The 17986-nt window shown below is 38.8% G+C and overlaps 2 protein-coding genes across 2 annotated transcripts in view; one reads left to right on the forward strand and one right to left on the reverse strand.

The window, feature by feature from the left end:
- Positions 1 to 1955: 1955 nt before the first annotated feature.
- On the reverse strand, positions 1956 to 17734 carry MRPL13 (mitochondrial ribosomal protein L13; the record flags this gene model as incomplete). Its single annotated transcript, XM_010193685.1, has 6 exons — positions 17708 to 17734; positions 16958 to 17081; positions 14763 to 14856; positions 12644 to 12704; positions 2410 to 2496; positions 1956 to 2077 (listed from the first exon to the last, which is right to left on the reverse strand). Coding segments are annotated over exons 1-6 (515 nt in total), but the record flags the coding sequence as incomplete, so codon positions are not given.
- MTBP (MDM2 binding protein) overlaps positions 17733 to 17986 on the forward strand; it is a 24959-nt gene continuing 24705 nt past the window's right edge. The window contains exon 1 of the mRNA XM_010193696.1: positions 17733 to 17949. Coding sequence (XP_010191998.1) covers positions 17733 to 17949 — 217 coding nt within the window. The remainder of the gene's footprint in view (positions 17950 to 17986) is intronic.

The following is a 17986-nucleotide window of genomic DNA, read 5'->3' on the forward strand; positions in this document are numbered from 1 at the left end:
TTCTTCCTAATATCCAGTTTAAATCTATCCTCTTCCCATTTGAAACCATTACCCCTTGTCCTATCAGTACATGCCCCTCTAAAAAGTCCCTCTCCAGCTTTCCTGCAGGTCTCCTTCAGCCACTAGAACACTGCTATAAGGTCTCTCCAGAGGTCTCATCCCTTCTCTGACATGTAAAATCAGTGCAACTCTGTACAACTACTTGGCGTGTGGATGTGCAAGCACAACTACACATTGTATGTAAATACAAAGCTCTGCGCAGGCTTTTTCACTTAAGACTAGATAAGTATCACAGACTAACTTTCTGTTGTTTTTACAAGCATTTGCAAGCAAAAGCCCACCAATGTTAAGAAGTTCCACCAAAAAAATATTTGTTCCTGTTAAATAACGGAACATTATTCAGTTTTCCCCTCAAAGGAATACAAATCCTATAAATACATGCAAAATGGATACAGACATTTGTCCTACATGTATTTCTGAGATTTCTTAACTGTATTTGTCTGGCTTAAGCAGTAAGAGCTGCTGGTCCATAAAAGGGATTATGAGCACACTCTGCTTCTGCATTGCAAGAAGGTCATCCTCCAGTGTTCATTAATGTTATCCTATTACTAGTTTTCTTCTGGAAAAGTTACATCTCCTGTCCACATATCTCTGCTGCCTACGAAGGGTAAATGCCCTTATTTGCATGTGTCTTAGAATGCAGAGAAAATACATGCTGCAATTTAAGATGTTATATTACTTTAAAAAAAGAAAAAAACCAACTGAACACAGAAACTCCTTTAATATTAATTTTAGCAAGCAAAAAGCATCAGGACCCTTTTAAAGGTATGCCAACAGTTCTGGCCCTGCAATAAAAATTATTTGCTTGATTCTATGATCATACCTTAAGCAGACTCGCAAGAACTAAGCTGCTACCACCATTTCAGCAGCTGACCTCTCTCCATGTGCAGCTAACATCTCTTGCAGTGGAACTACTCAATAGGATGTCATACCACTTGAGACTCATAGCAAATCTATTCTCCAGGATTAGTGTAAGAGGAAGTACACTGGAACACCTTTCTCCAGGACAACGAGAAACACAACCTTTTAAAAACTACGACAGAAACAGAAATACCAGTAATCTAAATGGAGACAGACCATCAAGTTGGTCCTGGTGTTAGCTTATTTACACCTTTCCCTATCTCCCTACTTGTGATATTTCTTCTTAAATTTCATTAGAATAACCAGGAAAGGGGCCATTTTTCAAAATTAATTTATCTGCTGACTACCATAATGGGACCTTGAGCCTAAATAGGACTTAAAGCAAATGGAAGAAAATCACACTGGTACTAATCAGAAAATGCCCCAAATGCAATGCATTATCTTCAGTAGCAGGTTGACTCAATGCTCCATGTGGTGGTATAAAGCAAACCACAAATACTCATTCATGTGCCACACAACTACTGTGGAACTGATTTTACACACGGAAAAGAAACTATTTATCAAAATAAATACGTGGTATGTTCGCTGCCAAAGATCCACTCTCCAAGGTCTAATTTAGCAGAATTCTTTCCGTTCCTCTGGAGAAAACGTGAAGGGTTCCCCCCAGCAATGAATCATTCTCTCACAGAGCCACGTGGTGTTTCCTTTGGCTATGGCTAACAGTTACGTACTAGAGAGCATATACAGCTCTAACAGGGTAAGAGAGTTTTTTACTCTTCTTGATGAAATAGAGTTGCAAACACGATTTTAAGTAAAGCTTTTCCCATTAAAAGAAAGCCCAGAAATACAAAAATCTTAGCAAAAAACTCCCTTCTACTATGACCATTCTTTGCTTTAATGACCTCCTCTGTCCAAAAACAGATGACAAAGAGAAAAATCATCACTTTTTTTCTTGCTGATAATGTGAGAGCCTATATAGTACATATTCAGTCAAAGTGTCCTTTAAAAAAAAAATAAAATTCTAAGATACTTACGGAGTCCAAACTTGCGGAAAGGCAGCAATTTCTTCTGGTGTATACTCGTCTAACCTCCTGGGGATTGCACGTGGCTGAGGAATCTCTTGTAGAAGGTTGTTCTCTATATCTTCTGGAATAACCTGAGGCAGGTGAGAACAGTCTTAGCTCTCTCATTGTTTAAAAACCACCACCACTCTCCCCCAAATCCAGATCAAAACTTGTCAACACTACTGCATTCTTCACGCTAAGTGTTTGACCTCAATACAGAAGACAATCTCACGCATGTCTTTTATCTCACGATTTTGTGAAATAATAAAGAGGATCCACACGTCAACTACATTTAGATACTTAGTTAAAGCAGCTCTATTTTTTCTTCATTTACCTTCTTATGACAAGAGTTTCGCTATTGCTAACGCTCTCTCTTCACCTCCGAATCACACAGGAATTAAAATATAACTGCATGACTACTCACGTCCTCCGGAAAAAGGTGCAGCCTCTGCATCATAGTTCTTCTCTGAAGGTTTTTTGGAAGCATTCTATAAACAGTCAGCTTAACAATCTGAGGAAAGATAACAAGTTAACAAATAATCAGACAGACTACAGATAACATGAAAAAGGTAAGCTGTGCTTCCCTCTGCCCTTTCCTCTAGTCACCGAACCTTTTTCCAGTCAACTTCTTCACTCTGGCACCATATTTAGAAGGTGCTGTTGACTTACAAGTGTTCTCAGCAACTAGTTTAACACTTATTTGCTGTGTTTGAAATTTCTGTATAATTAATACAGGAGAGTTGGAACTAGATGATCTTTAAGGTCCCTTCCAACACAAACCATTCTATGATTCTGTGATTGTATCTTAAGCAAAACTGACATACCAATCAATTGCATTTTGAGCATACTACATAAATATTTGTAATTTATTCCCCTGCTATTAGTTCCAGATGAACAATCTCACTTCTGAGCACCAGGAACAAACAGAATTTGTACATCTACAATAGATTATACTTATTGAAAAGCAACAAAATTCAACAGGATTTCTCTTGGACTCTAGCATAGATGCCTGTCATTTAAATACAAAACACATTGTAATGGACTTTGCTCAGAAGGGGAACATCTGTAAATGTAAAACACAGCATGCAACTGTAGGAGACAAAAAGGGTTTTATAAAGGACAGCAAAGCATTTAGTGGTAGACCCACGTGCAATTTGGTAAGTAAATACCAAATTTACTGTGCTCCAAGCTACTCAGATATTAACTATCTCCAAACCAGAAACTACACCAGGCTTACGTAGCATCGTGCTAAGCTGAAGTCAATAAGCCACGCTGAAATGCAGTGCACTAAGCACAAACATATCTCCCAGGCATCCAGATATTTTGAAAATCATACTGAGCAAAGTTGCCAGCTGAAGCCACGTAGTTAAGATAGAATGATTAATTGTTGCAAGTGCAATTAATGATAAGTGCAGGTTCTTAAACTTGCAGGCATTTCTACCTGGACTCTGAGGTTAGTAAACACTCAAGATAGTTTGGCCTCAGTATTATTTTCACTTTGCCACGTAACAGACAATAACACTGTCTTAAGGATCCTCATAAATATATATTATATGCCTGAGAAACTCTGAAGGTCTTTAGAGAAACCTCAATATCATGAAGATTTTCAGATGTTATGCAGCCAGTACCACAGTTCTATGGACAAATAAAATAAATCAAGATGACAGAAGAAATATATCAGGTCAGTAATCAATAGTGTTGATACCTTCTCTAATACAAAAATTAATAAGCAACTATTAAAAAACAAAGATAAAAACTAATGTTTTTAGGGATAAAAACTATTCATGCTTGTACAGCAAACTACAGTTTATTTAGGCCAGTACACCATGTCTTGCTTAGACAAAGGCAAGATGAAGACAGAAAATGAACTTTCACTGGTTTACTTCACTGAATACCGAAAATCAAGTGAGATACCATAGCAGTGTAAGAAAATACACAGATATTAACAGTAGCTCATGTCAACAGTCCTTTTACAATTAGCAATTTTCATTTCATACACATATTATTTCTTTCTATCCAGTATTTTCCTTATAGCCAGTGAAAGATCAAAATAGATCAGGTCTAAAGCAACAGATCCAGAGACTTCACAATCTTCACAGCAGCTAGAAAGCTGCTTGGCAGAGATGGATCTGAGGGTACTGGTCAAGAGTCAACTGACTGTGAGCCAGCAGTGTGCCCAGGTGGCCAAGAAGGCCAACAGCATCCTGGCCTGTATCAGGAATAGTGTGGCCAGCAGGACCACGTCAGTGATCCTGCCCCTGTACTCAGCACTGGTGAGGCTGCACCTTGAATCCTGTGTTCAGTTTTGGGCCTCTCACTACAAGAAGGACACTGAGGCACGGCAGCGTGTCCAGAGAAGGGCAATGAAGCTGGTGAAGAGTCTGGAGCACAAGAATTATGAGTGGCGGCTAAGGGAGTTGGGGTTGTTTAGTTTGGAGAAAAAGAGACTGAAAGGAGACGTTACTGCTCTCTAGAACTGCCTGAAAGGAGGTTGTAGCAAGGTGGGTGTTGGCCTTTTCTCTCAAATAACAAGCTATAGGATGAGAGAAAATGGTCTCAAGTTGTGCCAGGAGAGGTTTAGTTTGGATATTCGGAAAAATTTCTTTACTGAAAGAATGGTCAAGTATTGGAACAGACTGCCCAGGGAAGTGATAGAGTCACCATGCCTGGAAGTATTTAGAAGACAGGCAGATGAGGTGCTTAGAGACATGGTTTAGTGGTGGACTGGTTATGGTTGGACTCAATGATCTTAAAGGTCTTCTCCAACCAAATGATTATATGATTCCATATTGTCTGTGGGGATTTTTTTGTCTAAAAATTACCTTTAACTTCAGATTGTGATAGAACCTGTGTTGATTCCTTAGATTAATTAACTGTACATACACATGGTCCAACATCCGACCTATGACCTGCAGATATACAGAGCTAGTTATTTAATGACTTCACTCCAATAAAGAGAGACTTCAAAAGACTTGAATTAACATCGTTAAATATTTTACTTCTCTAAACAACCAATGTTTGTGTCCAATTTTTCATCTTCTGCAGCATGTGGCACAGACATCTGTTGAAAGTGGGCTAGATGTACAGCTGGTCTATTCTGGCTGTAGATATTTCTGCCTGGTGAACCTGATCTAACTTTTCTTAGCCACATCACAAGGAAAACAGTTCAGTTGTAAAAATGTGCCTATTAAAAAGTCATACTGCAAAGGAATGACTGATTTATATGCTCAAATTAAACAACGAAGAAATACTTCTAACATGATGTACAGTCACCACAGAACTGACAAACTCAGATGGCAACAGAGCAACATGAAAGCAGGACTTTGAGAATGATACTGGATAATAATGGATAATGAATGATCATGGATAATTATATATTCAATAACTGTTACTACAGGTAAGTATGCTAAGTGCAATAAGCATAATCCAAGGTATGCTTTGGTACACCTGCCAATCTCCTTGCTGTTCAAGAACTTATTTGGCTTCCTTTGCTCGTCACACATGCAGGAGGTGCACTACTGCAAGCTCTGCAATAGAAAAGTCACCCTCACATGAAGTACAAACCATTTTTTACTGCCATAGAACCACAGAATGGTTTGGGTTGGAAGGGACCTTAAAGCTCATCCAGTCCAACCACTGCCATGGGCAGGGACACCTCTCACCAGACCAGGTTACCCAAAGCCCCATCCAACCTGGCCTTGAACACTTCCAGGGAGGGGGCATCCACAATGTCCCTGGGCAACCTGTGCCAGTGTCTCACCACCCTCACAGTAAAGAATTTCTTCCTAACATTCAATCTAAAACTACCCTCTTTCAGTTTGAAACCGTTACCCCTCATCCTGTCACTACAGGCCTTGATAAAAAGTCTTTCACCATCTTTCTTATAAGTCCCCATTACATATTTAAAGGCTGCAATAAGGCCTCCCCAGGCTGAACAGCCTCAACCACAGAACAGAAGGCCATACAGGGAGCTAGCAGAGAAGGTGGTGCTGGAAAACCTCTAGCTTCCTTCATTGTAATTTCTCAGACTACTCCGAGAGCCAAAGCAAATCCAAACTCAGCTCCTGGAAAGACCAAGTTTACATCAAGCTCCTTGCCCAGAATCCTGCCTCCAGCCAGAATCTCGCTCTAGCTGGTGTCAAAACAAAGAAGTTAGTGAATTACAGGCTTAACTGAAGTTGTAGGGACTGCTTCTGCAACTTGGTTAAGGTTGTGTAACATAAAAGGCAGATCCAAGCAGCAGTATTTACAAGGTGTTAAGTTCTCCTGTGTACAAGGTGACAGCTCTCCTGTCACCTGAATACGCTCAAGTTTTACTCAAAATACACCAACCCTAAATAAAAAGGTATGAAATTGCAAGAAAAAGTCTGTTACTGAGCTCATGTGAAACCCAAACCCAGATTCAATGCTCCCTGAAAGCACACATCAGAACACGTTCATTCTATAAAGAAACAACAACAAAATTGTATATATGCTTGTAATACACTTCTAATAAAGGACGATTCTTACTGTTGTCTATGTGATTATGTTTACTTTTAACTATTAAAATAACAACAGTTCAATTTTACATGAAATGTGGAAAACTCCATTGATTTCTGAGGGATTTCAAACTGGCAAAGAGGTCTACCTGCTCACAGCTCTCACTGCAAACTTGATCTCAGTTTAAAACTAATCAGTACAGTTTAACAGTTTATTCAGTTATTTATGGATTCCTACTGCCTTCTCTCCCCAGTCCTGGATCTTTAGAACTAGCGATCTGCAAAACTCCATATCCTTACTCACTTGTAAAGGCCATGACACTTTCTCCATCAAGTAAAGACATCCAGCAGCAGACGTATACAGCTACCAGAGTGTTAATATTTCGGGATTTTAAAAAGTACTGGAATGCTGTTTGCTCCAATTTCTTTTGAATTAAAAAAAATTACTAATAGTTGTAGTTACAATTGTGATCTCAAATATTGCAACACATTTTTCCAAGCTGGCTAATTTATATACTCACAGCATAGCCATGCTCTTAATCACACAGTTATGTGACATTATGCTTTTAGTTTCCAATTTAAAGGGCTAATTAGGAGGCAAGGAATCTGAAGGCAGCCCTAGTAAAACCCTTGCACTTTCAGTCCCTTACTACATGGTCTAGCACTTAATGAGTACAAATAAAGTAAAAATATATTTATTTGAAACACTGTGAGACTTGAACATTTGCATTTTTGTGATAGGCTTTGGCTCACATGCAAGTTGCAGACTACGCTTGATGGAAAGCAAGTTCAGAGGAAGATTCTTTGCCAGATAAAATATACTTTAAAGAAGGAAATCAACAGAGCAATACCACTCCTGGTCCTGAGAAGCACAAAATAATTGGCTGAGTTTCTAGAAGCAAGTCTACTCTAACAGCTGAATTAAGTCCAGTAATCACCAGGAAGCAACTCTAAGAACATAGGAAGGACACAGTGCTCCAGAGAAAACAAAGTGATTAATTACAGGCCATACCAAACATGACCTAGATGAATTTCAGGAGATACACCAGTTACTCAGAGCTGCAGCTTGATACTACATCTTCCTTCTACCAATTCTTGGTTTTCTGTTCTGTATATGAAGTTGTTCTCTTCACCACATAGGTTATAAAAGAATACGAAGAACTTCACTTTTCTACCTCTGACAGTTCTATGAGTAGTACAGCAACACTGAATGTATTTAATACTGCCATAAGAATCATTTGGCCACAGACAAACTTCTATCAAATGCAATTTTACTTTCAACTGCTGTTCAGCACTTAAAAACTTAAGAGGTTTAATGTGATCTTTAAATTAATTTATTAATTTGCCTTGTAAACTCAAATAAGAAATGGATAAGATTTTTTTTTTTAACAAATAAGTATTTATTTCTGTCTACCTCAAAGCCAAGCTCTAAGACTTGGAGTACCTAGAGGTTTCAAACAATATTCTCCTCCCCACGCCATAATAACTTCTGTGTGCCTACTAATCCAGGCTTTGAAGTTCTGCTCTACTTAATTAAAAAACACTACTCCACAGTAATAAAAGAAAACACTGCTATAGCTGTGTTTCAGTTCCTGACTTTTAGTGTGTACGTATATCAACTCCCCTTACTGATGCCAAGAAAATAGGCTTTCAAATTCCAACGGCAAGATTTAACCATGTTTTCTGTCCGAGCCTTTCTTCAAAAGACGATTACTACGCAGATACAATGGCAAGTCTATACGTGCATGCAGTTGCTAAAGAGCATTCAAAAGGAGAATGGGAACATTTTAAGCCCCTTCCTATCAGTGCCAGCAGCTGAACAAACTAGAGCCCCGACGTCCCCGGAGGCTTCCTCCCAGCAGATTTCCACAGCACTACCCTGCCTCAATTAATAACCTTCCCTAGCAGGTAACCTTCACTCTGAGCTATTACTGCCCAGCACTTCTTTGTCAGAGGCAACACAGCCAAAGGTCAATCCTCTCACTGAGCATTTAGTATTAGCCAAATATGATTTCTTTTTTCTTTTTTTTTTTTTTGTGGGGAGCTTCTGATGCAGCCCCAAAAAACCCAGTAAGCCAAGTTGTGCTTACTTTTAAATCTGGAAAGAAAAATTAATTGAAAACTTTGCTCTGTCAGGATTAGTACCTGGCTCTACAGATTACATCTGTCAACATATTTTGCAGGCATTTTAATTAAAATTCATCAGGTTTTTCCCAGAAAGTTTTTCCAAGTAATCTTTGCTCCCTCTCAAGTCTGTGAGACTTAAAAGTGTATCTTTTAGTCTTCCCATATCAAGTACCTTGAAGCCTAATTTTGAAAGTGTTTGTCTCATGGCTATCAGCATTTTTTCCAGCAAAACAAAACTTCTGGAAATTTTATTAAAAACAAACAAGAAAACCCCAAACTTCAGTGTATTCCAAACACCTGCATCTCGAAAAAGGTTTACCTGTTTCCTTTATTTCAAAAGGCACTTTCTTGGCAAAGAACACACACCAGACCTTTCAAAGAGATTTTTCTTAGCAACCTACAAAGGCAATTAATGTTGTCTGCTAATATATATCCTAAGGGAGTAGCAATACCATACAGAATATTAGTATTGTATTAACCTGAAGAACAGAGAGGCTGTTTTCAACTACAGCAACAAGCTGTTATGCTGCACCTAAGGAACACATTTAATAGCCTTGTCTATGGGTGGCCCAAGAATTTACAGTAAATCAAGTCAGACAAGGAAAAGGCAGCAATGTGGAGAAGGTATTTTTGTCTTCAATAAGCAACTCCTAATGTAGCCTGGCCAAGTCCAATAGACAAGAGCTATTCTCTGCTATTCTCCAGCAGAGCAGACAACTGAAAGCACTAGAAATTTTAAACAGATTCACAGATACTCCCCTCCCCATGACTCCCAACAGAACTCAGAGGTGCTAAAGGTAAAAATGTGCTAGACTATTCACTTTTGATATCTTTTTGGCAAAACGCTGTAATTTTTACCTTTCCATAAACCCAAAATTTTCCAAAGCGCTGAAAAACTTGGCACAATGAACACGGAACTGTAAGTTCTATACAAAACATCAACTATGCAGACCTCTTTTTTGTATTCGCTGTCCCGTAGGAACATCAAAGAAACTTAGACGTGTAAAAAACAGTGATATTTTGTCCATCTCAGACACAAAATTACACATCTGAGATTAAACACACAGAATAGGCACAATTTTTTTCTTTATTCTTTTCAACTGAGAAGAAAAGTCAAGGATTGGAGATGGTTGCCATGGGAGGCTTTCAAGATCAGCCTGGATAAGCCCCCCAGCAGCCTTATCTGACCTAACAGTTGATACTGCTTTGGTAGGAGGTTGGACTGAAGATCTCCTGAGGTTCTCTCCAACCTGAATCATCCTATGACCCTAGGCAAAAATGCATGCCCACATTCAGGTTGCCCAGGGAAGTTGTGGATGCCCCCTCCCTGGAAGTGTTCAAGGCTAGGTTGGACAGGGCTTTGAGCAACCTGGTTGGTGGGAGGTGTCCCTGCCCACGGCAGGGGTTGGACTGGATGAGCTTTAAGGACCCTTCCAACCCAAACCATTCTGTGATTCTATGATTCAAAATTCAGCACAAATCATTCTGATGCCCTAACTCACACCTGCAAGGAATATAAAGGTCCAAAGTTAGTAAGACAGATACAAAGACATCAACCTCCATTAAGTGCAAATATCAGATCACCACCCATTATCTTGGTACCTTATGAAGGGACTAGAAATGATCAAGGATGATTATCTAACCATACTGCAGTAAATATGTCTAAATTCTGACAACTACACTTAGGACTTTCAGGCCTCCTTGTAAACAAACTATACCATTTTGCATCAAATTAATCATTAGGACCTTTATAATTAGCTATTAGCAGAGCATCAGCATTTCCTAAAACCAGTCTGTCTGTATACTAGAAACTATGTTTAAATTAAACTAATGAGAAAATATTTACTTTGGGGATTTTTATGTTTGAATTTAGACATAGTTAAGTAAAGACAGTGCTAAGCAGTATTAGAGACCTACTATGTACACACAAGTAATCTCAAAAGCTTTAATCTATTTCTTACATAAACCCAAAATAGTCATATCGATTGCAAAATCTCTATGTAACACCACACAAGTTTACAAGGTGTTACGTCAACATCTTTTTCCTTGGAAGTAGTCTCTTCCATTAATCTAATGCCTTAATTTCTGTAACAGCACTATCTCCAGAAATAACGTTGACTCATCTAATGAGGCACTACCAGGATAAGCATCAGGAGACAACAGGACCAAGGGTAGAGAAAAAGAAGTAGCCGCCAGGATGAACACAAAGCTTTACAGAATGGAGGCTTTGATTCGAGTCTGCTTCCTACAACCTGCCTAATCCCACTGGCTTCACTGGAATTGAATATAACGTGATTAAAAGAGAAAAGGTCTCTTTTTAATTCAAGTAAGTGAAATAGAACGATTTATGAATGTCTCTACAGCTATGTGTAATTTAGATCCAAATGCTACCTAGGACAGGCATTGTTTTCTTTATAATAATCCTTTTCCAGGTTTTAATAGCTAGTTCTAAAAATAAAAATGTTAATTAAGCACAATCGATTTCCATCTTTGTCATATCCCAACATATTTCACACTAAAACAATTCAACTAGTAAATGTTTCTAGCCACAAAACTACTTCCAAGTCAAAACCTGTAACAGCTACACAGAAAGAATATATTATGCCAAATTACCATTCACTGCTATTAATTTTGACAAAAATACATTTAAGATATCTCTATGAGTGGGACATCCAAATGCTTCATCTTCAGTAGAAAGAGTTAATTGCTAAGGGTTCTTCACAATTCTGTTTAAAAAAAGTTTCTGCTAAATTAGACCAAGTCTTGAGCCACATCACCATTTGCTGAGTCTCTGTCCAACATGCTTCAGTTATTGGCAATGCATTTAATCCTCCTCCATTTCCACAGAAACTCATCTGAGTCTGGCAAGAACAGAGGTATTTCAGAACGAGTGCCAGAAAGTAATTTATAGAGTATCCCGTTCTCAGGCCCTAACACACAAGCGGTGTTACACTGCCTCCCAGTGCACAGCATCTGCCTGAGGCCTAAACGAAGAAGGTTGAAGAATTCATTTTAGAGATGGAACTACCAATAATTCCCAAAGGAGTTACAATTATCTTGGAGCCTGTTCTCAAAGGCACTTGCTTTGGAAAATTCTAGACAGAAAATAATACTGAACTGTGGGATTTCATTTCTCTTTTAAGTAAAGAAAAACTGCAAAAGTAAAAATGAAAACCAGCAAAATATTTCTAGGAAAATGAAGCAGCAATTTTCTTTTTTATATATGAGGTGACCCAAACCAAAGCCATTCAAAGTAAAAAATAAACACAGATATCTGTTAATCTCTGTGTGCCTCATACCATGTTCTGAAACACTTGCATTTTGGGAATTCAGTCCTCCAATGCTGACCATTCAAAACCCTAGTAAAAGTAATTTCATAACTGCCTAAGTCAACACCCTGAAATGTTCATACCTAGCACCCTATTTTTTAATCAGTAACGAACACATTAACACTGATATTAAGCAGAATTAATCATAATCTAATACAGATATTTTGTAAAAAGGCTTAACTTTGATGAAATGATAATTTCCAAATCTTTCATGAACACACAATATTGAGAAAAGATTTTTAAAAGAATCATTTAACAAAACCTACAGTTGAATTTACTGGGAGAAAGAGGCAGGTGTACTTTCTAACATTTTTAAGACTAGCATTTTCCTTGCTGGCTCTTACAAAAGTAGTAGAGTCATTCAGCTGAGGTACACATTAGCCAAGTCAAACTTCAGGCCGTTCACTTGTGAGAAAGGTCAGACCTCTGAAACTAAAAGCAAGTGAATCGGTCAAAAGTGACTGAAGCAAATGAACTTGAACTGCTCATTCGGACAACATGGAAGAATCCTGGAAATGCGCAACCTACAATCTCGCCCTCCAAGCACGCTGTTTACAGAAACACTGTCACAAGCCAAGCTTCTAAGAGCTGTTAGCAGAATGTAACTTAGCTTAAGACATGCATGTAACTGATACCCTACATTTGGTTGAACTAGGTAAACTAAAAAATAAAAAAAAAGGGCAAACAGCTTTGCAAATGAAAAGGAGGAAGGGGAACCACTTACAGCAGTAGGATCCTTCAAATGGAGCTGAGTTGCTGTGACTTGTTTGAAACCACCAGGATAGCTAGAAAAACAGAATAAACATACAAGCGTAAGGCTAAAAGCTGCTTGTAAGGTTACATGCTCGAGCATGATGTCAACACAATCATCACTACATTGATCAACAGTGTAATGCTATTATAAGCCATTCAAAAAAGGAAGTTGCTCCTACGAGGCCAGCAGCCTTAGAAACATCGTACCCTGTCAAGTATCCAAGTTTAACACCATTTGTACTACACTTGAGTATTAAAGTTTGTGTTTCACAAGCAGATGGATATGTTTTTAAAACTGTTTATTAAATACACTATCACAGCCACAGCTAGAATGGGAGTAAAACATGCAAAACGTTGAAATATATCAGGATGATCAACACTCACGACCAGCCTGTGGTTGATACAGAAGATAACCGTTTTGAACAGTACTTCTTATTTTCTCACTATTTTAGCTAAACCTTAGCATGATTTGCCATATCTACAGGCTGTGACTACCTGTAAAGAAAAGTGTACCGCAATGCAACCATCTTTCTAAAGTCTATGTGATATAGTGAAGTCACGCTAATTCACATTTAAGCATAGATCTTAAATGAATACATTGGTACAAGAATGAATATAGTGGTCCAAGAAATTACACTGATGTCAAGTAAAGCCAGGTTTTATTTTGATTAAACTATACTACTAGGTATCAGCCTAACTGAAATGAAAATAAACCGAACATCATTAGAAAATGTCCACTTAGGGAGCTGCACAGAATTAAATATTTAATTGTACAATTATTTTTGCTTAGTCAAAACAAACTGCCATGGTTTACTCAGCTGTTCTATTACCCCATGACTCCTCCTCACCTGGGGAGGAGAATCAAGAAAAGGAAAGGAGGCTGGGGGGGGGGTTGAAATAAAAGCAGATTTCACAAAATAGTAAGTTTATAGTGAGCATGAAGTTTATGGTATGAGGTAATTTTTGTTGGCCAGCTTGGGGTCAACAGCCCTGGGTTTCTGCTTCTCCCCGCCTCTGCACCTATTTGACTCAAGACCTTGATCCATCACGTATCAAAAACTGGCCAAAAACTAAATCCCATAAAACTGAGTGTTGCGGTCTTTACAGAAATGCAGCTCTCCTCAACAGAAAACTGACTCTATGATTACATCCCAGTAAACCAAGACACTAATTTAGCTACTTACACAAGTGCTTTAAGTTAGAAGATTTTAGTGAAAATTTTTAAAAGGTCATAGGGGTGGAGGTGGGGGAAAAATTTAAAAAAGCACGTTAACTTTCATGAACTCTGAATGAGAACCTCTCAGCAACTCAGCAAAGGCATTTCAGGTTTTAAACATCAGTTTTAGCAACACTAGCTTTCTCAATGTGATTTATTTGTCTCCACACTGGATACATTTCAATATAATTTAAAACATAGAGATTATTATCTAGTATTGTCACTGTATAAAATAGGAGCAACTGTTCTTTTTGACCACTGCCAAACAGTTTGTAATCGATTATTGCACTTCCATCTGTAAACAAGTTATGTCTGCCATAATAGTGTATTACACACTATTGTATACATCACTACACCTTGAGAGTATCTCATTTCTTATTAGTTTCAAATTTTATTTTTTTTCATCCTCTGATTCAATAATGTATCAATCTTGATATTTACTATTATGTAAATAGGTACTGGTAGGACAAAGCAATTGAAGTGGGCAACTGCACATATCCTGTGTGTATCCATGTGCAGTGCCAGTGGGAATGTCTCCTACTGCTTAGCAAATAGAATAGTCCTCACTATTGGGTTCATGGGTTCACATAAAACAACCTGGCTCACCAAATTTGTTAACTTACTCAACTGACTACTTCCAAGTTAGATTATTTCCCTAACAACAAACACTGGGGAAAAAAGAAAGAAAATGGGGAGGGGGGGGGGAAAGGAAGAAAAAGTTTTGCATCATTTTAAACATCACAACACATGCAAACAAAAACCAAAACCACTAAGTAGGAATTCCCTTTTGAATCAACATGCTAAAAAAGACTGTAACTATTATGAAAATATGACATTAAATTTACCTTATTTGAATATTTATTATAAAGCTTACCCAGTATGTGAAGAATATACTTTCTGTTCCCATTTGTTACCAGAGAAGGCAATATGTCTTGTATTGATTATGACAACATGATCTCCGCAGTCATCTACAAGGTAAAAATTAGTAGAAAATATTAAAAGAACCATAGGAATAAACAACCAAAATTACAACTATAAAGCGTGTGATACGGCTCAGATTTGAAGACCTGAGCTTTTTGAGTCACACAATCTAAACCCACACTTAAATAGCAACTTTAATTACTATTTTTGTTAGTGCTGTCAGGTTAGAATGCAAACAAGCAGCTAAAATACCATCAGACTAGATAATTAAACCATTGCAATTATTTAGCGAAGATCTGGAAATGTGGCTTACAGGCAAGCGTATTATTGTATTCAACACATTAAGCTGCATATGCCCCTATATTTCAAAAAACTCTGAATAAAAAAAGGTTAGTTCTAAAGAATGATCTTAAATATTTCTTTAATTTTAGTTTTCTCATAAAAACAGTACCAATGTTTACTGGAGGACTGAATATTGTGAATAAGTAACAAAATTCTATTAAATAATTACAGCCTATGGCTAAGGTATGTGGTCTGACAGCATCCAAATATATGAGACTCTGGAGAATAATGCAAGATTATCCCTAAAACAGAAAATAAATATACATGAAATAAAATTTCTTTCCTCCCTAACCATAGCTCAAATTCAGCTTCAGATACTTTCCAACACAGTAAATAAATAAATAATGGTTTTATGGAAGGGTATCTGGATATCAAATTAAAACCAAAACAAAAAACAAATCTCCACAATGTTAATTCTGTCTAAGGAACTGTTCCCTCACAGACATTACAATGATTGTTAGTTCAAGGGGGGAGGGGGAAGGTGTTAAGTACACCAACCACAAATTCATGCATTCTTTGCTCTCTTAGAGAGTATCCAATGTGTCTCAGTAGCAGCAACCTACCAATGTCAATCTCAGGTGTAATGCATTTGGTACTGATTTATAGAATACTTTAGACTAAATAAAGTTATCCTTGAAATTACTTTCCAGGACATTATAACTTCACAGACATAAAAGTATCACAGATCTTTCCCACAGGACAACCAAAAACATTTTCCTCTCAGTGTCTGCTTTATTTTTTAGACAGCCTTAGTCTCCAGTGACATCTTGTGGATAAGACTTAATTTGCAACACCAGAACTCCTATTAAAACATCATTAGGACATCTAGAACACTACAAATACTACCTTCAATTATGAAAAACAGATCAAGTATACTTTTAGTATATACACTTTACATGTATAAGCGAAGTTTAATGCTTCCTTTATGTTTCAGTAACGTATCTTGAAAAAACTGCATAAGTATTACAAGAAACACTGTACCATCAATATGAGGATCACCATTTTATTATCTATAAAATGCTTATCACCGTGCTGACAGGCACCAAGGCATTCCAAATAACAAACAAGATCACAGATGCTTCTTTACTGCTGAATATTCTAGTTTGCAGAAAAGCAAAATTAAACTTTTATTTAAACAAGAAGATATCTTTCAACAATGATTATATCTCCCATTTAAGAATCAGATTTCAGCCTCATCATCAATATCAGAGGTTGGAAGGGACCCCTGGAGGTCATGTTGCCCAACCCCCCTCTAAGGGCTGAGAGTCCACAACCTTTTGGGAACTACTCCAGCCACCCTTCCAGTAAAAAGTTGTTTTCTGATGTTCAGAGGTCCTGTGTTTCAGTCTGATAAAGACAGGACTTCTTTGCACCTTATTCAAAACGAAGAACCACTTCAAGACTCTGTGGCATTGTGCAGTTACTGAAAGGTAGCATTCAGAAAATCTCACCAAGAATCACATCAGTGTTCATTATGTGCACTATGAATTCAATCTCTACATTTAAAATCAATGCAATGAAACATATTTCAAGGTTTTTAAAAAGTTGGGAGCACAACCCATTGTAATTCAACTACAAAAAATAAATTACTAATTCATAACGAGCTTTACATGGATTGCTAAAGACAACAACATAAGTTTGTAGCGGGGTATGGAGGCAAAAGATGAGAAGGAAAACAAAAACATTTATAATTTACAAACAACTGAAAATGTGACCTGATACATGAGGCTTGATTTTAAAACTCAAATCAGAAGAAAAATATGAGTGAGGAAAAGCAAATCTGCTTTTGTCTACTCCAGTACTTACTCAGTGCATGATAAATAGGTTTATGCCTGCCTTCAAGTCTGATTATGGTTGCAGCTGCTATTTTTCCTGGTGGCTGCATCTTTGCATCGAGGAGATACCAGGCTCTAGCAAAAGTAGCCCATTGCTAAAGAGAAAGAGAGGTAATACTTAACATAGTAAGAGAACTCACTATCATACATAAATCTAGCTTTGCTAGTTAGATCAATGCTTTTTTTACACTCTAAAACACTATAGGAAATATTAATATTTAGCAACAGCCCTTGCAAAAAACCTATAAGCGGATGGAGAAGGCCGCTACGCACTGCAATACACCCCCTGCTTCCCCCGCTGCTGTAACAGCACTGACAGGTTACGAGCTCAGGGGGCTCTGCATTGAAAAAATGAAGCTGTCTTGCTGCAGGCTTCCACTATCACTCACTGAACTGTAATACTGCTGTAGGCCATGTAATGCCCTGCACCTCTCTCCCTCTCAGTCAAGGGCACAACTCCTCAAAACGCAGTTTTACGAAGAGCCTCTGAGCCGCCTGCAGCGAGGAGGCCTGCCCTTCACGGACAGCCACCGCCTGACCGCCACCGCCTCCTGTCAGCAGCCCCTCAGGCGAATCCCCGCCCCGCCACAGCCACTGCGCGACCGGGGAAGGCCCCCTGCCGCCCCGGCCCTACCCCGGGGACCTACTGCACCTTCGTCCCGGCGCCCGCCCGCTCCCTCACGGCCACCCCGGCCTAGCCTGGCCAGAGGGCCGCTCTCACCTGGGCCGCCTTAGTGTAGCTGGCCATGGCTGCCCTCCCGTCGCGGCTGAGCGGAAGCGAAGCGGCCCAGAGGCCCTTGGCCGCCGCACCGGCGGGAAGCGGAAGCGCTGCCCTGCGAGGGGTGGTGCTAGGACGGCAGCGCGGGCAGTTCGGAGCGGCGAAGGCTCTGTCTCCGTTCCTGCTGGGTCATGGATCGCTACGTCCTGCTCCTGAGCTGGGGGGAGCGCAGGAGCGAGGGGGCTGTGGCGAGCGGTCCCGGAGCAGGCACGGGCGGCGCGG

The sequence above is a fragment of the Mesitornis unicolor genome, unplaced genomic scaffold, assembly GCF_000695765.1.
Source record: "Mesitornis unicolor isolate BGI_N332 unplaced genomic scaffold, ASM69576v1 scaffold23790, whole genome shotgun sequence".
In the NCBI taxonomy this organism is placed as follows: domain Eukaryota; kingdom Metazoa; phylum Chordata; class Aves; order Mesitornithiformes; family Mesitornithidae; genus Mesitornis; species Mesitornis unicolor.